The 21,264-nt window shown below is 41.4% G+C and overlaps 1 protein-coding gene across 1 annotated transcript in view; it reads left to right on the plus strand.

Annotated features, from left to right (window-relative positions):
• CHCHD3 (coiled-coil-helix-coiled-coil-helix domain containing 3) overlaps nucleotides 1-20,785 on the plus strand; it is a 288,008-nt gene extending 267,223 nt beyond the window's left edge. Inside the window, exons 7-8 of the mRNA XM_007177141.3 lie at nucleotides 6,963-7,098; nucleotides 20,058-20,785. Of these exons, the coding sequence (XP_007177203.1) occupies nucleotides 6,963-7,098; nucleotides 20,058-20,081 (160 nt within the window). The 3' untranslated portion in view covers nucleotides 20,082-20,785. The remainder of the gene's footprint in view (nucleotides 1-6,962; nucleotides 7,099-20,057) is intronic.
• Nucleotides 20,786-21,264: the final 479 nt, after the last annotated feature.

Genomic DNA, 21,264 nt, shown 5'->3' on the forward strand with positions numbered 1-21,264 from the left:
AGAAGGCAAGGATCACATCTTATTCAGCACCTACCGTAGTGATGGCGTGTAATGAATGCTTGATAAATGTCTGTGACTTAATAATATTTGTTGTTGGAGTAGCTGAGTAGATGAAAGAATGAATGAACCAGCTCTCATATTTTCTATCCTTAGACCAATTTTTGTGAACATTCTAAAGTAGCAGGATAGGGGAAATGGAAATAACTCCCAAAGCCTCATAGGTAAAATAATGTAACTTTTAATTTGTGTTGGCATGAGTTCAATGTATTATATAGATACATATATTTAAAGTAAAAGAAATCCAAGGGTGATGCATTGTGTATGCTCAAGATTAACATTTTCTAAGTTGTCTAATTAAAGTGACTTTTACAAAGTCAAAGATTTGTCATGCTTTTCTTTAATAATAATAATGATGGTGATGATGATGATGATGCTTTTCCTGGCCTTGAAGTCTTATTGAGATATTTCAAGTAATAATAATTTGGTGTGTGTTAAGATGCCTTGGTCTCATTCACACACTGATACAGCCTTTGGAGATTCAAATTTAACGTTTGGCCCTGGACATGTCTTCATTCGCGGCTTGTAGGTCTTTTGATGGGACAGAGAAAACACTCCCAGTATTTCAGTTCTTATAACCAAGGGCCACTTCTGTGAGCTGCGATTTAAGTTTGTTCCTACTATGTGCATGGCAGGAGGTGACGTTTATGCTCCAGGTACTTTGTATAAACTGCTGCTCTCGGGCACCTTTAAAGCAAAGAGCTGCATTGTTAACTTACTAGTGCCCATTTTTATTACAGCGTTATTACTTGACATTTATTAAGCCATAACAGCACACCAGGCATTGTTAAAGAAGAAAGGGAGAGGGAAGGATGGCTTTTACTTCTCTAAATTAAGGGTCACCCAGAGTAAAGTGCAGTATGTTAGGTGTAGAATTTTACCTAATGAGAGGACTTTGTGTGAGCTTGAGAAAATAACATCTCTTGAGTATTTGGTTTTGTCCTAAAGTAAGTGTGATGGGAAGTTGATTTCGAGTTCTTCCAGGTTGAGTTAATGTTGACATCAATTATGTTCTGTGTCCCCAAACTCTATATAGTTATTGCTGCTTATCCCAGATATCCTTTATGTAAGTAATAATTTTATTTTTTTATTTTTTGGCCATGTGGCATGTGGGATCTTAGTTCCCCAACCAGGGATCAAACCAGTACCCCTTGCAGTGGAAGTGTGGAGTCTTAACCACTGGACCACCAGGGAAGTCCCAGTAACAGTTATTTTATCTCCCTTTTTAGAGATATAAACCTTGCTGCACATAGCCCAGATATGGCAAGGGTACCATGATATAGTGGAAGATGAAAATTAGCCAACCTCTCTAGGTCACGAGATTTTAAGAAAGTGTATTTACAAAACAAAACAGTTGGGGCCCTTGTTCTTTGGAGATGCAGCAGAAGATGGCCCCATTTTTCTAGGTTTAGACCCTTGGTGGGGTGAGCCCACGTAGCAGAATCCCACGCAGGGTATGGTGAAATTGGCAAGATGCCATGAGGGTTTTCTGAGAAGAGCGGGGCAAGAGCTGTCTCCTCGGGAAAGGAAACCAGACACCGGGGACTCCTGTAGTGCTGAGGTGTGTTGTCCACTGAGCAGGAAGGCAGAGTCATCCAGCCCCCACCAGTTTCATGTGGTCATGCGTTACTAAGTTCCCACTCTCTTCCTAGGTTTTGCCTAATGCCCCCATCATTTCCAGGTACCCAATATTACTGAATAAGGAAGAAAAATATATTGCAAAATTGGAAAGTTTTTCATTCACCTTATATTCTGGTGTGTTTGTGCTCATATACTTAGGGTATGTGAGGCCTGTTGGTTTAAGAACAGTGTACCTGTGTGTGTAGAGCACTGTATTGTTCATATCATCTTCAATGGGTGACCAGAGGTCCTATCTTTGGGCTTGTCCTGGTTTTAGAACTTTTACTCAGGATCCTAAAACCTGGGGGAAGACTGGATAATGCTTTCCCCTCCCTCCTTGCATATCACCCGCCTCCTGTGGATTCAGAGGACTGAGTTGTGATACTGATTCCGTTTTCTAAAGTCACCAGTTCCCATGAAAGATGCATTGTCGCAACCTGTTAAAAAATCAGAATCTCTCCCCCAACCCCCCGAAAAAATTAGAATTCCCCTTGTGGCGCCAACCATTCTCGTATCCACCCTGCACTCAGCGAACGATTTATTGTGTCCGAGAGCTTTAGGAATCGTGGCTGCTCGCTGATTGTCATTACATGACTTCTTGAGCCTTCCGAGTGGTAGGAGGAGGGCTCTCGCCACACTTTCCTCCCTTCTCTGGAATTACCTCATTATCCTTTTCCTTTATATTAGAACTAAAATGATGGGTAAGTAGTTTTCTCGAAATATAAAGCTCAGACCCACATCAAAGAAGTTTCTAAGACATGAAAGTAGGAGAGGCAGCAGCAAAACCAACAGATAGCTCTAAAACAGATAACCAAGTGGAAATGTATTATACTGGAGTCTTTTTTTTTTTTTTTTTTTTTGGCTGCGTTAGGTCTTCGTTGCTGCGCGCGGGCTTTCTCTAGCTGTGGCGAGCGGGGGGCTACTCTTTGTTGTGGTGTGTGGGCTTCTCATTGTGGTCGCTTCTCTTTTGCGGAGCACGGGCTCTGTAGTTGTGGCTCGTGGGCTCTAGAGTGCAGGCTCAGTAGTTGTGGTGCACAGGCTCAGTTGCTCCATGGCATGTGGGATCTTCCCAGACCAGGGCTCAAACCCATGTCCCCAGCATTGGCAGGTGGATTCTTTTTTTTTAATTAATTAATTAATTTATTTATGGCTGTGTTGGGTCTTCGTTTCTGTGCGAGGGCTTTCTCTAGTTGTGGCGAGCGGGGGCCACTCTTCGTCATGGTGCGCGGGCCTCTCACTGTCGTGGCCTCTCTTGTTGTGGAGCACAGGCTCCAGATGCGCAGGCTCAGTAGTTGTGGTTCACGGGCCTAGTTGCTCCGTGGCATGTGGGATCTTCCCAGACCAGGGCTCGAACCCGTGTCCCCTGCATTGGCAGGCAGATTCTCAACCACTGTGCCACCAGGGAAGCCCGGCAGGCGGATTCTTAACCACTGTGCCACCAGGGAAGCCCAGTACTAGAATCTTAAGAAGAGAGTTCTGAATACTGCTTATTTATCTCAACGTCATTTTTACCAAAACATCTTCATTTCTCTTTGACCAATTAATTCAACTTATAGGAAACTCTACGAAGGAAATCATCAGAAACAGTAGTGATAATTTTTGTCCATCACCATGGTGTTTTAAGCACTTAAAAATTAGAAACAGCCTAAATATGTATCTTTATTCTTTTCTGTTATTTTTTCCCCCAAAGTTTCTATATTGATCTGTCAGTGTTATGAGAAGAATACTTGGATGTATTTTATTAGCTGCCTTTTAAGTGAATATTAGCATTAAACATTGGCAAAAAAATTGTTTTACTGGCTACAGAATACCTACCAGGAGTGCTTCTTTGGGTGTTGTTCTCTATCCAGATCTTTGGTCTCCAGTTCTGCCATTGAATACCGTCAGCGACCTCCTTGCCCCGAAGTGCCACTGTGGGATGTGGTGGGGTAGGGCGGGAAGGGCAGAGGGCCAGCTTCTAGTGCTGGTGGGAGGAGGGAAGAGACAGGCAGCCACGTATAGAGTACAGAAAGGAAAAGCAAGGGGAGGAGACAGGTGGTGGGATCCATCAAAAGTCCCCAGTAATTTAAAGTCCACTAAACTGGATTTTTTCTTATTTTTGAGCAATATATATTTCCGTGTATCAACTTTATTCCACCTGTTCCTTTTTGGTAAGTATGTTTTTAGACAACTATTCTATCTCTCACTTCTTTATTATGGTTTTGGGTTCCCCAAATATTTCATCTTTCTCTTAGCATTTGTCATTCACCATTTCTTTTTTAAAATCTTTTCATACGAAGAAAGTAAATTGTTTAAATGTCTCTTGCTGCTAAGATTTAATTTTCCTTCTTGGGTATCTTGAAATTCTGCCTTTTGTTATTTTTACCTAATGGTGGCTTTTCCCATCAGCAGGAATGAAAGCAGTCAATAAAAATCAATTGTTGACTCAATGACTATATGGAGGGTTTACCATAATGCATACTGGAAATGTCTTTGAAACCCTTTTCCTGAATGCAAGGTGCCATGCTTGGGTTTTATGGCCTCCTGATGTTGGACAGTAATCTCATTTAGCATTTTCCCAAAGTGAAAACAGGGCACTAGGGCAGCATAACAGCACTGCAGATCAATACGGAGACAGAGCTTTGCCCTTACAGATTAATCCAAGCAAAATATACCAGGGTCTAGTCCAGGAACTGGAAGACAATTATGTTTGATTTCCACTCCTCTTTCCCCCGTTCTACCATCTAATCATCAATACAGGTTGAAATGTGTACAAAAAGGATTTCTGAAAATGTCTGCGTTTGCGTGCACACACGCACTCTCACTCCCACTCACACAGAACAGACTACCATACAGGAAATAAAGGGCCCTGGAAGTGAGTAGTATTGATTTGTGGTGATAAAAGTATATTTTGACACCTTTCAAATTATGAATAACTCATGGACTTTAACTTGCATGACTAAATAGCTCAACCCAGGGTAAATGCTTACATATAACTTACATTACCTCTTTCTAAGGAGTCCATAGTATTAGATGAATGAATCCCATTGTGAAGAGTCTTTTTAGAAGGAAAAAAACCCACAGCATCTTCCTTGTGATGAGCACTATGTGGGAGCTCATTCATTATGGTCTTCTGCTGTGTGTTAATGGGGAGGGACTGCATATCTGGTCGGGATGCTTCTAGCCTTCTCTCCCATCTTCTTTCCCCCTGCTTTAAACCTAAGGTATATTGGAGGGACGATGGTCCTCAACACTAGGATAGCATGTAACCCTGCTTTCTCATGAACTGTTAGAGGCATTAGTCATATATTTGCAAGGTTCAGCTAACCTGTTGTTTGATCCTATGTTATTTAGTATTTGTCCAGGAGTGTGTCTTGCTATAATCAGTTAGTCATAGCTGTGCTTCTACCCTTTGAAACACAGCTGACTCTTTTTAGATACTGATGTTCATGGTAGGGGATCAGGGAAATCTGTGTCCGGAGACATTCACAGACATCTGAACTTCAAAACCTTAAAGCGAGTTGAAACTCCTGGGATTGGGATTTAAATTCTGTTCTTAGGTGTTTGGCAAATCAGTAAGGTAATGAATGAAGGAGTACAAGCAATGTTATCTCTGTGTCTACTTTTTTAGAGGGTAGTAGGAAGTAAATTCCCTTAGGGGCCAGTAACGTGGCTTGCATTTCAGTTTTCTATTCTAGCAAAATATGGATACTAGCTTAGTGTGTTGGATAAAAGTAATGAGGAGACAAATCGTCAGCCAGGGGTTTCCTTATTGATGAGAAATATTTCTCCTGTGTTCTCTAGGGGTTTTTCAGAACTCATCAATTTAAAATAATGCTATTTCTTGATTACTATGGAAATAACAAATTTAAATTCCAAGAGAAGAACTGATAAGAGGCTGGAACCTTTTGTATTAAACAAAACTAATTTGAAAAAAAAATCCGTAGATTAAAGTGATAGTAATATATATATTTTTCTGTGTATTTAGTCCTTATATTCCAAGTTCCTCTACCATTTTAACAAGAATATTTCATTTTTGTTTGTATAATCCATTTGGTTTATTTTATTATTATCATTTTACAAGTGTATATTATCAGCTCTTTGGAAGCATTTATGTTTAGTAGTGCATATTCACTGAAAGCGCTCTAACTAAAATCTTGAGATTTGTAAGTATAACTAGTAAAATTTTAGCTCAAGGAATTAAATTTTCTCTCCACCCATTTGTATTCTCAACAATTTATTGCATGACTTCTATAAGAGGGATCCATGTCGATAGCTGAGATAACAAAGAAAATAAGATGCAGTCTTTACTTGGGATTTGCATGCTAGTAAATTGCAGTAGACTGTAGTGTAGTACATGGTGAAAGAAGTTAATACAGGTTAGGGGGTCACCATAAAGGGAATGATAGACTCTACTGTGGTTGGAGAGAGCTCTAGTGAAAGCCGTATAAAGGAGGTTGCACTTCAATACTTAGCTCAAGTATTGAAAGATGGGTAGGTATTTTCCAGATACATAGAACTGGGTGAGGCTTCGGTGCAGAGCATTTCCAAAATCAAGAGCAGTGGAGCCAAGACGTGAAGGGACATCTAAGAACCAAACCCTGAACATGGTCTGGTTGAGGCAAAAGAGTAGGCAGGAACCTGATCCAAAAGGACCTGCCTGTTGACCATGGATTTTATTTGGAAAGCAGATACTGTCTAGACTTAGTACTAGAAAGAACCTTCTGGGAGGTAGGAGTGGAGGGTGAACGTTAAGAGACAGAGAGACCCGTGAAGGTCATTGCTTGAATCCAGGATATAAATGATTAGGAAATAATGTAATGACAGTGAGTATGGAGAAAGGACTGGACTGCAGGATATCAAGCTTTGTGACCAACTGGAGGTGGGAATGGAAGAGAACATTGGGGCTCCCAGGTTCCTGAGTCAACTGGCTGGGCTGAAGAGTAATTGGCCCCATTCACATGGTTACATTTGAGGTAGGGTGGGAATGCTGCCCTGTCCAGAGAGGCTCGCAGTGGTGTCAATTAATAGAACTAATTTCATAGAAATCACTTATCTTTTTTTTTTTAACATCTTTATTGGAGTATAACTGCTTTACAATGTTGTGTTAGTTTCTGGTGTATAACAAGAAATCACTTATCTTGAGTGATATCTTTCTTTAAAGGTCAAAGAAAATTATTGTTCTTAAACTTTTTTGGGGGGGCGTTTGTAAAATTTATATCTTAGTGTTTTATGTATTTTTTTAGCCTTGTTCTTTATTCCAGTTGAAGACCATTTGTCTCAGTGGTCCCTGTTTTTGTTTCCAGGCGGTATGAGTGTCATCCCATCTGTGCTGATCTGCAGGCCCAAATTCTCCAGTGTTACCGCCAGAACACCCAGCAGACCCTCAGCTGCTCCACTCTGGCCAATCAGTACAAGCGGTGTGTCAATCAGGCCAAACAGGTGGGTGTACAAACCAAGAGCTAACTAGGGCAGCAGAGGAATAAAAAGCCCAACATCATGGGCACTGGGAAGGACTCAGTAGGCTAATGTGTGTGAACGAGCTTTTTAAACCAAACTAGTCGTCATCAAGAATTGCTGTCACGAGTTGGTTAAGTTTTAATTGCCTTTCATCCAGGTGGCTGAAGGAAGAGTCCATAGTCTCCTTGTGTTCCACTTGCAGGGAAAAAAAAGGTTTTACATAAATAATACCTTTTCTAGTTGCTCTGAACTTTTGTCTCTACTTTATAATTGTGTCCTCAAGGTCATTGCCCCATATTTCTGGGCCAATACTCAAAGCCAGCAAAGAGGAAGGATACATGTTAAGGGGCCAACAGCTTCAAGTCCATAAACAGCAAGTAGTCATGCCGAGAGTCTGGTTTAAAAAAAACAAAAGGCAAACACAAAACTAAAATAAAAACCCACCATGCAAGCACCATTCAATCTTCTGCCAGTTGGTAGAGTCCAGTCAATTGGGCAGGGAAAGACAGGCCAGACATGGATTTAGGAAGCGATTTCCATCGCTTCTGTGTACCATAGCCATACTCTTCTCATGACCCTTCATATCAGAATAATACGATGATCGCGGGACATGTATTTTCTCTAATTTGTGTACTTTAGAAAGCTAATGATAAACGCTGAAGTAAATTATCAATTCTGGCAGGTCACGTAATTGCCTATCATTTAACTGATTTTGTTGGGTATAGGTTGTTCTGAGAGATGGAAATTGTTGGAAACCTTGGTTCTTTCTGCTGACAAATTGCCTAGACTTGACCTTCTAACCCAACTAAATCTAGTGTTTGAGTTACACAGCATGCCTTCCTACAGTCTAGTTTGCTATAGTTATAATAATCCCAGTTAGTATAAATTTCTAACACTCTGTGAATATCTGATGGGAGGGCAGTATTGTCTGGATAGCTGGAAAATAACAACAACACTAGTAGAAAAAATAGAACCAAGATTTATTAAAAGCCTGTGTTGTCTTTAAAAGCCTTGTGGCTCGAGGCTTTTTTCTTTTTCTTTTTTTTCCCTCCTTAGCATTTATTTTTTATTTTTTCTATTTTTTAACATCTTTATTGGAGTATAATTGCTTTAAAATGGTGTGTTAGTTTCTGCTGTATAACAAAGTGAATCAACTGTACGTATACATATATCCACTCCCCCTTGTGTCTCCCTCCCACTCTACCTATCCCACCCCTCTAAGTCGTCACAAGAGGCTTCTTCCTTTTTCTTGTTTATACGGCACTTGCCTAACTCTTAGTAGTGTGCCAGGGATTCCTTTCTTTTAAGATCTTTGGTAGAAGTAGTGTTGCTGATGTTAAGTTAGTACATTTTATTTGTTAAAAACAGCTTCTGATATGTTCTTAACAATCTCCAACCTTCAATTTTAATACTAACTGAAGCAGGTGGAACCTGTAAGTTGGACTCATGGGTTTTTCTAGCTGATGTTAGTTCTGTATTAAGGCGGGGGTGGTAGTGCACATAATGGCGAAGACAAAGTGCGTGTTTTGACACTGGTGTCTTGTAACATAGGTGCCTGTGTCCACAGTGATCTGTACCATTACTGAAGTAGCACCTGCAAGGGTGTCTGGAGTACTGACTCCATCCTGATTGTCCGGGTTGTGTTGAACTGTCTACACACAGCCCCATGAAATCAGTAGCGTACATTTACAGAGTAAAACAAGAGTTATTTAACTTGTGACAGAATCAAATATGCTACATGGTGCAACAGAGAGTTTGAATTGGGCAGATCTGAGTTTGTATCCAAGCTCTTTTATTGGCTCTGTAACCTTGGGCCTTGATTTTTCTCATCTGTGGAGTGAGGTAATGTAATTTACAGTGTTGTGAGGATTCCATTTCTATAAAGTATTCAATAAGTCAATTTTTTTCCTTCTTTCCTCAGTTGCATTATTCTGTGCTGAAACCAACTTAAACAAATCGGCCAAAAGCGTCAAATTATCACTAGTGATTCCAAAGGGGGCCTCCCGTCCTCTCCTCCCCTCCCCACCCCCCCACCCCCCGCCCCCCGCCCATCAGCATAATTTAATATTTTCAGTGAGTATGTTTCAGGTGCCTATTGTTTTTACAACTGTTATATTCAAGTATTAGAGTATATAACACCAGCTGATATCAAAAAGATATGTCCACAAGACCTTATTTTAAACCTAAGATAGACAGCATTGAAATGGGAAGTAACCAAGAAACAGTAACACCTTGTATGTCTGTAGATTTAGATTTCAAGGTCATTTCACATCCATTCTCTTAACTTGTTTTTTATGACAACCTGAGATGTAAATAGAGATGGTTTTATTTTCACCATTTTACAGTTGAGAGAATTGAAACCCAAGGAAGTCATGATGGTAAATTAAACAACTAGACCAAGATAGACCTTGCCATAAAAACAAGAAATTTAAAAATACATGGTGTGTAGCTTTTCAGTTGTGTGTGTGAAGGGACATCCAGTATCCACTAATACAGAAATAAGGCAGTGAGGGAAGATATGAACGATAATCATGAAGTGAAGGGAAAAAAACCTGAAGATCAAATGAAGTAGTCATTGAGACTGAAAGTAACAAAAAGGAGGGTGGGATTATAAAGGCCATGAGCAAAGGTGCAGTTTAGCGCTGCCCCATTTTAGGACCATGCCAAGACGGCCAGCGGGGGTTATATCAGTATTTCATGAGTAGTCACTTTTCCACTAACACCATGTTTTCCGTGTGTGTGTGTGTGTGTGTTTGTGTGAAGCTAGTCTAACTTTGTGACTCTGGCTCTGCCCCTGTTGTTAAAAGAGACTTGGGCAGGATACGTGGTCCTGAGCATTTGTTGTTACAGTTCCTGACTGGTCCACACCCCTTCTTGAGTTTCCTTGTTAAATCTAAAGAACAAGCTGGACATGCTGAGATACTAAACACAACAACCCATTAGGTCATGTTGTCCATTTCCGCCATAGTGCAAGAGTTTTCCCCTTGGAATAATTCCAGTAGCCAAATCCACTCCACTTTTAAGTGACTCATAAGATTGGGCTTTCACTGGTTCCCTTGGGGCATTGTTCTCTAGACTAATAGATTTTACTGATAGGAAAATTTCCGGATATTCCTTAGCCTTACTTTTCGTCTCTTATTCATCCACTTATTCACATCAATCTTTCTTCAGCTAGTCTTAAACAGTACTCACGGGTCAACATGAGACATTTAGACTGTTAACTTCCAGTGTATTAAATTGTGTGTTCTTCATAATGGTAAAGAGATAATTCAATTGCTGTAATTATTACTTCTCAGACTTAAAAGCTACTGGCTAGCTATATGAGATACAGCATTTAAAAATGTAGGAGGACGTCGATTGATAAACTTCTGTGTCTTTTATTTCTCATATCTGCTTAGCCTCATAGCTTTCTATAAACCCTCCAAGTTTGAATTACCTGTTCTTACCATCAAAACCTGATTTCCATTCAGTCTTGCTTCACGTACGTTACAGGAGACTGGAAGGGAGAGAGCAATGGGAAGCCAATAGTAGTGGGCCACTAGTGGACCAAAATGTGCCCAAGGCTTATAAAAGGGGGGTGTGTGGAAAGGGCTTGCTCCCAGATCTGCACTGCCTCTGCTCCCTGGGACACCCCACTGCCCCTCAATTTACTTGCAGAATCCAGCTGCTTAGGGGTAACAGTTCTAAGCATTCCAGCTCTTTCCCCAGCCCTGCTGCTATTGACAGAAAGGTTCGGAAACTGGCTGGGCTCTTGAACATTCTGTGCTCGCCAGAGGAGAGAGTTTGTGGGGAATGCTGGAACGTTCTAATCTAGTCATGGTGACCTGGGCTTCATTTTCTTTTTTGGTAAATTAAGGGTTTGAACTAGGTGATCCATGAGGGCCTCGCAGCTGTTATTTAGGGCTGATTGTACTTCCGTGTCTGAGAGCAGGCCGCAGGCCACACGAGCACCCAGGTTGCTGAGCACATTCAAGCTAAGAGACGTGGGCTGTTTGGCCCGAGCAGCATCTCTGCTCTGGTGGCTTCCAGCATTTGTGCCTCTGCTTCTTAGAGTTTGCTGTCAGCCTTAAGCTTCCCCTCCAGAAGAACAGCTGCACTTCTGATTGGTCTGCATGTTGCCTGGTCTTTCCTTGAAGCTCGTACCCCTGACAGCCCTGAGGAAGCCAGGGTGGCAGAATGAACTGGGAGGGGGTGAAAACAGTCTCTCAGTTTCTCCGAAGCCAGTGGAGTGAAAAATGGCTGTCTCAGTGCTGCCTGGCAGAATGGAGCCCACGGGCGATAAACTGCATTAGAGAAAGCAGGCTTCATCCCTCAGCCAGCCCTAGGCTACCCTGTACTGTGCTGGCTTCCACCCCGTGGGCCACGGGCCGTGGGTGGTAAGCGATTGTGGAGATGGAGCAGGAAGCCGGATCAGAAGAGCCAAGGAAAGGCCAGGACTAAAAGTAAGGGCCAGACCCAGGAGACGCCCAAGGGACAGAGGTGAGCGTGGAGGCTGTGGTCAGATGGTGGAGGCCAGGCGGGCTCTGATAAACCGCAGCCGGGGTTTAAATCCGCAGGTGGGCAGTGGGGCAAGCAGCTCAGCTAAAGGAAGGACCGAAATGAGGGCATCTTATGAGTGAGTCACCTCCACTTAGGCCTGTGTGCTTCCTGCTCATCTTTCTGAGGAGAACAAAAAGTTACTCGACTGTAACGGGGAGCATGGGGTCAAGACCTTGATAAATGAGGCCAGATCCTGTTATGAAGTTATTCCATCCCAAGATTAGTGTACCTAACTCTTCATTTCAAAAATGTAAACGACACCTCCAGTCTGTGGTTTCCAACAAAATAGAAGACCTCAAGATCAGTCCCTGGAGAGGAATTTGCCCTGGCAGAACGTGTCAGCGTTCTTGAGGACAGTGTATTTTCTCTCCCCTTGTACTTGGATTTATGTTAGACCAGGGCTCAAGTACATCCCTGTTCTTTGAGTATGAAGAGCACCTGGAAACATAGCAGTAGCTGTCACTTTAGAAATCAGAATTCTTGAAAGAAAAACCTAGTGCCAGAGCAAGCTGTACTTTATCATTGTTTTCAGACGAGCTATAAATTACATGTAAATGGTTTCATAGACTCATAGCTGTTAGAGCTAGAGGGATGTAGAAATCTTGTAACCTAATCACATCTTTTCACTTGGAAAAATTAACAGCCAGAGAGTTTCAGTGATCTGTAGATGGGGCAGAGTCCAGACCAGAATAGTCTGATGCCAAACGCAGTACGCTGTTCCCTATAACATCAGATCGCAAACATGGGTGATCCGAATCACCTGGGGAGTTTATTTAAAATGCACATGCCTGGTCCATACCCAAGAATCGGATTCAGGTCTGAGGTGGGACCTGAACATCTGAACTTCCAACAAATTCCCCAGGTACCTCTGTCCACGGAGTCTGAGAACCACAGCTCTGGAGCCCATTGGCCTGAACTGCATGAGAGGTCTTCAGCCTCTCAGAGGTCCTGCCAAGGCTCCCCGCTTTCGGGAGATGCGGAGCTGCTGGTCACTGCCTACCGGCTCTGAGCCACCTGCAGAGGTCTGGTCAGACTCACTAGTTCCTTTCCCAACCTCGGGTACCAATCAGAAGATGTCTTGGACAGAGGGCAGGAGCCTCTGAAAAGGAAGTTCTCTTCTCCCGGCCTCTTGCCCCCATGGAAACTGTAGGTGCTCTTAGATGAGGGACCACACCCGGTTTTCCTGGGAGGAGAGAGGCACCAGCCAAGGAAACAGTCTCCTGGCCAGCTCACAGTTGTGACTGGACCCTCCCTTGGCTCTGCTGCTCGCAGTCACCCTGCTCCCCTCCCCTGGACCCACATCAGAGGCCCGCCTCCTTAAGCAGATTGCTTCCGATGTACACAGATGCCCACCTTCAGGGAGCATGAAGATAAATCAAGTAGGTTCACTTTCTGGGAAGGCTTATGGGAGTGTGCTTTTATTGTGTCTGAAGGCTTCTTTATCATCACCACCTAATGACATTTATTAATCGCCTAGCTGGGCTGCTCATCCTCAGGAGGACGCATGAGCGGTCCAGAAGAGCTTTCCCATCCTTCCGTGGGGCTGCCCTTCAAATTCGGAGTCACGTCAAAGCAGACTAAATTCCAAAGTTTGAATTTCTTACCCCAGCCTCTTCCATCATAGGAATCCTTTTCTAAACCGCTTTCTGAGGGTAATAGTTGCTTTATGGCATTTTCTTTTTTTTTCTAATCTGGGTTTAATAGAAGAAGTATTACCATGGTAATAGACTTTCATTTTTCTTAATAGGCACTTCTTTTCTAGTACTTATGCTTCAAGAGTTAGAAGTGCAGTATGTTAGTGTTTTGTCTGTTATTACAGCAAGTTGTATAAACAGTTAATTACTTGTAACTTAATTTGAATATCACACAGAGCATTTGTTATAAGAAGAGATGAAAGTAGACCCAGGCATAAAAAAGTTAAGCTGTGTTTCCTTCAAAGCAGAAAGAATAAAGAGCAGCACTTGCTGGGGGGAGGAGACAGATACTGAAAAGAAAATAAGTTAGCTAATCAGATTTTCAGGTGGCCAGGAGTAGTACTTGGCGCACAGGCAAAGCATGCTTTGTGCTTCTCATAAATTGAATTTATTGATTACTTTCCCTTCTTTCTCACTTACAGTCTTCTTCTGTCTCTCTCCCTGTTCCTCCTGGGAGGCTCCATTCTCTTCCACTCCCCACTTTCCCTGTCCCTCCTTAGTGAAAACTCAGGTATGTCAAGGACGTATTTCCATTTTAGTTTCCCCCCCGTAAACCTTTCCCCTGTAAGTGTTCCTTCTTACATACCAGACTTTACTAGGTCTTTGAAATCTTGGTGAGATGCTGGGTAACATCAGACAGAGGCAAGCACTCTGAATGATACCCTTTTTAAAAAAGACCAAGAACACTATTTTTATTCTGTCATGATGGTTGTGAGCAATCCCGGGTTGCCATAATTCCTCCTAAATATATTGTGAGAGCCAGTAGCTGACACACTGCTACGATAGTCGCCCCTCCAAGAAAGCTGTAATTCAAAAAACAGTTGATGAGATTACTGTGTAACAAAAATATTAGAGGAAAACAGTTAAGATCGTCTTAATCAATGGAAATGACACGCAGCCTGTGGTCCCCAGGGGACCTGCTCCTGTCTGACACGGCGGGCCGCAGGTCCTTCCTTCCTCTGTGGCTGGAATCAGAGAGAGACTTGGGAAAAGAGCAGTGTGTGTGCCTGAACCGTTCTGTCCTTTTAGTAATTTACCCAGCCGTTTATAAAAGGTGTTTCTGCAGGCCCCAATACGTGAACGAGGAGCAAACGCAAGGAATTTCTTTCTCCACGTTAAGATTAAGTGTTAGCAGTTCCTCAAATGAAGGAAGCGATTTTTTATAACTTGTAAATCTTCTCCCTCATTCTTTGGGGAATTTCCTATGTTAATTTATGCAGCGTTAAATGTATGCAGTGTGGAAATTCAGCCCAACAGCGGCGACTTACAGAACCGGTACAGAGACGGTAGGAGAACCTATAGGTGGAAACTGACAGATACAGACCCTGCCAGGCCTCAGGATCCCTCCAGCTGAAGTTCCTTGGGCCTGGATTTGGGCAGGGTTTATTGCATCGTTGTGATATAGTAAAAGCACAGAATGTTTTACCAATTAATTCATCTAAAAATTTTTTCAACTTGACGTTTGTTAATGTCTCCGACAGAAATGAGGTGGTTTTGTACCGCCTCTGGCCCCCATTGGTAGCAGCTGAGTGCAGTTTGACAACATGTGTATAGACCAGCCCTGGAAGACACAGCCTTGGCCCCTGTGTCTTCAGGGAGTCACCCAGGAATCAGGTGAACTGCCGTGCTCTCTTTGAGGATGTGATTTTTAATACTCATACCAAGGTATTTTGTGAATGTGGTTACTTCTCTGTGTTTTATATTTGTTCAAAAATTTTCTTCTAGTGTCTTCACGTTAGACTGGCCCACGATCTTCACAGCAGCCAGGGTCCAGCTCGTCTCTCTTATGAGAGTCTTACATTCTTAGCATTAACATGGCCTGGCTGAAAATTACCCCTCCATATTTGGTTGGGATGGCAGGGAGGAGAAAAGTAAAAAGATTTCCTAGACCCTTGTGAACACTTTAACTGCTGCTTTTAATTATGTGTGGTCACTGCGGATTATTCTGCAACATTTGAAAAGAGGTATGTTGTCACACGGCTGTCACTATAGCCATGAGGCCTAAATTGTAGAATGAGGCACAGCCATGTGGTTTTGACCGGACAGGTAACAGCTTATAGTTCCCATTGGTATGTTGAAGTAAGTAGCGAGTATGTAACCCACAAAGTGGCATCACTCACAAAGTGATCATTTTCTTTAGTAATTAAGTGCCCTTACGTGGCCCCAGTATAGAGAGCTGCTTTATACTGACTTCCGTTTTGTATTAATAAATAATGTTGTGGCGAGGTTGTCTATATATCTGGAGTTTATAGAGCTTTCCGTCTGCATAGTTGGACTTTCACAGGTCAAGTCACAAAGGTGTGAGGATAAATGATACTGTGACATTGCCTGGTCTGACACTTACATGGTAAGTGCTCGATTTTTAAGTTTTCCAACAAATACAGATGAGTTTGAGAGGAGCCTCACATTCTGGTGTTCTACAAGACGACCCTCTGCTGAGTGGAGTCTTCCACTTAATCTGCTTTGTCTTTCCGGTTTTCTCTAGATGCATCTAGCTTTTCTAATTTATTCAGTCCTTCCTCCTTGACTGCACCATTGTCTTTTCTGACCATTTCTATATACGTCCTCTACAAACTACTTTGTCTGCTTTTATATCTGTTCTTCTTTTGCGCCCTATGGACGTAGGCTTCTTAGAAGCCTGTAAAATCATGAATGCCTTAGGATAACCTTTAGGATAAGCTATTCATCCTGTGTTTCTGTGACCCAATATGCTTATCTGTCCTTCTCCTTCTCCTTTCCCTTTTCTGCCCCTTTATTTCAATTTGTTTTCTTCATCTCTGACCTTAAATCTTTAGCTCTAAAGACCTTTGACCTGTTTCCCAAGCCTGCAACTTCCCTCTAGACATTTCCTTCGGGGATGTCTCATCATCTTCCCAGACTCCCAAACCCCAAATTTATCTTCCTCATTCCCAAGATGACTCCTCCCACTGACTTCCGTGTTTCTCTTGGTCACACCACCTTTCTCCCTGTCACTGAGGCGCCACCATACCTAAGGTCTCATCACTGCTTTTTTTCCTTCCCTTGTCTTTCTATGACTCTATTTCTTGCTCCCACCATAGCTTCGTTTCTAATCTGTCTCCTCCCCGGTCTTCCCACCTCCAGACTCTCCTCCATTGGATCCATTGTGCTAAGGAAGTCTGGGTAACCTTCCTAAATGACATTTTCCTGTTAAAGACATTCATTGGATTCCTAGGTTTTTTCAGTGGCCAGCAAGGAAGTATCTCAGCCTGACATTCACAGTGGACCCTTTTTATACTCTTTTCCTTGGAACGTCCTGAGTGCCTACCCTTTCCTCTAGCTAGGCCTGTCTCTCTCCTCCATTCTTCATCCCATACATACTGGGCTTTTTCCCTCCTCTGAATCTTTACCAGTGCTTGTCCCCCTCATCCCTCCCTACCTTCTGTGTATATTCTATCCACAGTGAAAGATCATCTGAGGATCCTTCCCTGATCACTCCAGCTGCAGAGAGCTATCCTCTTCTGAAATAGGCAGCACCACTCTGCTTTTGAACTAATACCTTCTCTGGAAGAGTACACAAAAAATTGGGAAATAGGAGAAAGACAAAAAATTACTTTGTCCTATATATTCTTTTGTTCTTCTTGAATTTTATACTGTGTGCGTGTAGTACTTATTCAGTAAAATAAAATTTTAACATATATTTAGCAAATGTATTTTTAGAAATAGCAAGTTATTACTCTGTATTATGCCTTAATTTTCCATGAACATGTGTATTGGTTTCCCCATATCACCTAACTCAGTACAATGAGTACCTAGTAGGAGCTCAGTTAAGAAGTTGGGTGAATAAGTGGCTAGAAGGGTGAGGGATGGAAGGAAGAAGGCATGAACAAACAAGAGGCAGTTTTGGGCCTGACGTAGCTCTTCTTCCTGAGTAATTTCAAAACTGAAGGGGAAAGGATCACTTTTGCCTTCTTAAAGTTTCCTAAGAATGGAGACAGTTTATCTCCTGCCCTGGCTAGTTAGAGTTTTAATCTGATAGTTAAGAATTTTTTCTGTCTAGGATTTTATATATAGAAAATCCTAGAAACTCAACCAAAAAAAAACTGTTAGAATTGATCAGCAAATTCAGTGAAGTTGCAAAATACAAAATTAACATACAAAAATGAGTAGTGTTTCTATACACTAACAGTGAATGTTCTGAAAAAGAAATTGATCCCATTTATAGTAACATCAAAAACAATAAAATGCTTAAGAATGTATTTAACCAAGGAGATCAAAGATCTCTACTCTGAAAGCTACGAGACATTGATGAAAGGGATCAAAGAAGATACAAATAAATGGAAAGGTATTCCATGTTCATGGATTAGAAGAATTGATACTGTTAAAATGGCAATACTAACAAATGCCATCTATAGATTCAGTGCAATCCCTATCAAGATGCCAATGGTATTTTTTTATATGGAAATAGAACAAAACACTCCTAAGATTTATTTGGAACCACAAAAGACCCTGAATAGCCAAAGAAATCCTGAGAAAGAACAACAAAGCAGGAGGCATCACACTTTCTGATCTCAAACTATACTGTAGAGCTATAGTAATTAAAACAGTACGGTACTGGCATTAAAACAGACACATAGACCAGTGGAACAGAACCGAGAGCCCAGAAATAAACCCAAGGATGTACAGCCAACTAATATTTGACAAGGGAGATAAGAATACTCAATGGAGAAAGTCTCTTCAGTAAATAGTACTGGGAAAATTGGATATTCATGTGTCAAAGAATAAAACTAGACCCCTGTCATGTACCACACACAAAAAATAATTCAAAATTGATTAAAGACTTAAATGTAAGAAACCATGAATCTCTTAGAAGGAAACATAGGATCAAAGCTCTGTGACATGGGTGTTGGTGATTCTTTTTTGGAAATCATATGTAAAGTACAAGCAACAAAATCAAAAATAAACAAGTGGGACTACATCAAACTGAAAAGCTTGTGTACAGCAAAAGAAAGTGAAAAAACAACCTGCAGAATGGGAAAAAAATATTTACAAACCATGTTTCTGATAAGGGGTTAATATCCAAAATGTATAAAGAACTCATACAACTCAATAGCAAAAACAAAAAAAATCCAATTAAAAAATGGGCAAAGGATCTGAATAGACATTTTTTCTTCAGAGATGTGTGAATGGCCAACAGGTGTAAGAAAAAATGCTTAACATCACTAGCCATTAGGGAAATGCAAATTAAAACCACAATGAGATATCACCTCATGGCTGAATGGCCGTCATCAAAGAGACAACAAATGCTGGCATAGATGTGGAGAAAAGGCAACCCTTGTGCACTGTTGGTGGGATTGTAAATTGGTGTAGCAACTACGGAAAACAGTATGGAGAATCCTAAAAAAATTAAATATAAAACTACCATATGATCCAGCAATTCCACTTCTGGGAATATATCCAAAGGAAACAAAAACACTAACTTGAGAATACATCTGCACTCCCATGTTCATAGCAGCATTATTTACAATAGCCAAAACATGGAAACAACCTGTGCTTTTCAATAGATGAATGGATAAAAAAAGCTGTGGTATATATATAGACAGTGGAATATTATTCAGTCATTAAAAAAAAACCAAGGAAATCCTACCATTTGCTACAACATGGGTGGACACTGAAGGCATTATGCTAACTAAAGTAAATCTGACAGAGAAAGACAAATACTGTATGATCTCACTTATATGTCAAATCTGTATACAAAAAACATCAAGCTTATAGACAAAGACATAAGATTTGTGGTACAAGAGGTGGCAGGGGGCGGTGGGAGAGGTGTAGGAGGAAGGAATTGGAGGAAGGTGGTCAAAGGTACAAACTTCCAGTTGTAAGATAAATAAGTACTAGGGATGTAATGTACAACATGGCGACTATAGTTAGCACTGCATTATGATATAGCAAAGTTGTTAAGAGAGTGGATCCTAAGAGCTCTCAATACAGTGATAATTATTGTCTTTTCTTTTTTTTGTATCTAAATGAGATGATGGATGTTAACTAAACCTATTGTGACAATCATTTCAGAATATATCTAAATCAAACCATCATGCTGTACACCTTAAACCTTATACAGTGATATATGTAATTAATTCTCAATAAAACTGGAAAAAAAATTATTCCTGTCTACTGTTCCTCACCCACACCCACACAAATAACTAAATAGAATGTAGGGGCCATTTTTGTAATTTGGGAATACATACTTAGATCTGTGTAGCTCCACCCAGCATTATGAGTTCAGGAACATCTGCATTCTGCCTAGCGTGAGCAGAGGTTTCAGGGGGAGAATCTTGTCTTCAATTGAGAGGTTCCCTCTCCACCCCACTCCACCCCTGCCCCCTTAGCAGTAGCTTTCCCCTGGTCTCTGCAGCCACTAGAAATGCTCCCACACATCCCCAAATGTCCAGGGTAGTGAGACGGCACGCACACTCCCCACTATGCCTCCCCCCCCACAGTCCAGGGCATGTTCACCCTTAGGGCTCAGTTTGATATGGTGGGGGGAGGGGTCATTTGGAGATGATACATGATTAAGCAATGATGTTCATTAAAGGTAGTCATATTTCGAGACCAGGGAGCATATGCCTTGCTATATGTGTTTTTGAGGTAGATCTTTGAAAAGCAACACAAACAATACTAAATAGCAACTGCCCCTTTTTGGTCCCCTCCTTCTGGTGGTAAATCTCATGTTTTCTATTTCTCTTTCAGAGCATGCTTGAGAAGGGAGGATAAAATCAACTTTTAGAACAAGCAGAATTCCTGCAGCGTTAATTCCAGAGGTGGAACATTTTTTTTTTCCTAGTAAGAAAGCAACTCATTTAAAGAGAAGACCATTAAAGAGAAACATCAGAGAGCAGATTCAACAGAAGCATATCACAGTTTGATCAGCAACAGTTTGAAAAGCCAAGGCCTAGATCAGGGATCAGCCATCAAGGGCATGCTACAGTGTTAATAAATCCACTTATGATGATTAAAAAGAAAGGCAGTCCTCTCCACCTTCTGTACTTTCTATTCAACTTCCTCTTCTAACCAAGCTCCATCATTGGGTGAACCTGCCCTTCCACAAAGCTGGCGGTTTGGATCGAGGGCTGAGGTCACTGGAGTGGGGAGAAGAGAAGGCCAAACCCCTCCATCTCGGGCCAGCAGTGCTGGGCGGAATTGGCTAGGCTGTGGCATGTTGGGTTTCTTTTTCTTTTCTCCCTTGACTTATATAAGAGCTACTTTATTTTAACTTATTATGGTGATCATGTAAGAAGACAAAAAGAGAAAATTTACCTCTTTTACTGGAATAATGTTTCTGATTATGAGTGAAATAAGGCATTTTTTATCAACATGAAGGCAACCTTGGCTTCTGCAACCTCTCGTCTATCATGAATACTGACATCTTTACTTCACTCACTATCAATAATAAATATATTTTCTGACGAAGACTGTCATTGTAGTCTGGGGCCTCGTGTGTTTTTTGGGTTTTTTTGCCAGGTTAGATGGTTATACTTATGGGAATTGAGTTGATTTATATTGTTATTTTGTATTTGTGTGGTGCCTTTACTCTAAAAAGCTCCAACACACTTTGCAGATCCTCAGACAGGCAAGAGATGCTTATAATTTGCCTCTCAGGTACATAAGATTCAGTAAGATCTTTACAAATTGCCTGAACCTTCCTTTCTTTGGGATGGCCAAAGTCATCCTGTCTGGGGCAAGCACTAGATTAGGTAACCTTGGTTAGGAACTTCTGACCCTGCAATACTAGGAAAATGTTAAAAGGAAAAAAAAAATTGACCCTGAGACTTGATGAAATTGGAAAGAGAAGAAAAACTTCCTGATTATAACTCTCACTTTTCTACCAGAGGATTGGTGCGTCAACACTGGAAGTTGGAAATGAGCATTCACACCAAATGGAAAGATCTTTCTGGGA

This window comes from Balaenoptera acutorostrata, chromosome 7, assembly GCF_949987535.1.
Source record: "Balaenoptera acutorostrata chromosome 7, mBalAcu1.1, whole genome shotgun sequence".
NCBI lineage: Eukaryota > Metazoa > Chordata > Mammalia > Artiodactyla > Balaenopteridae > Balaenoptera > Balaenoptera acutorostrata.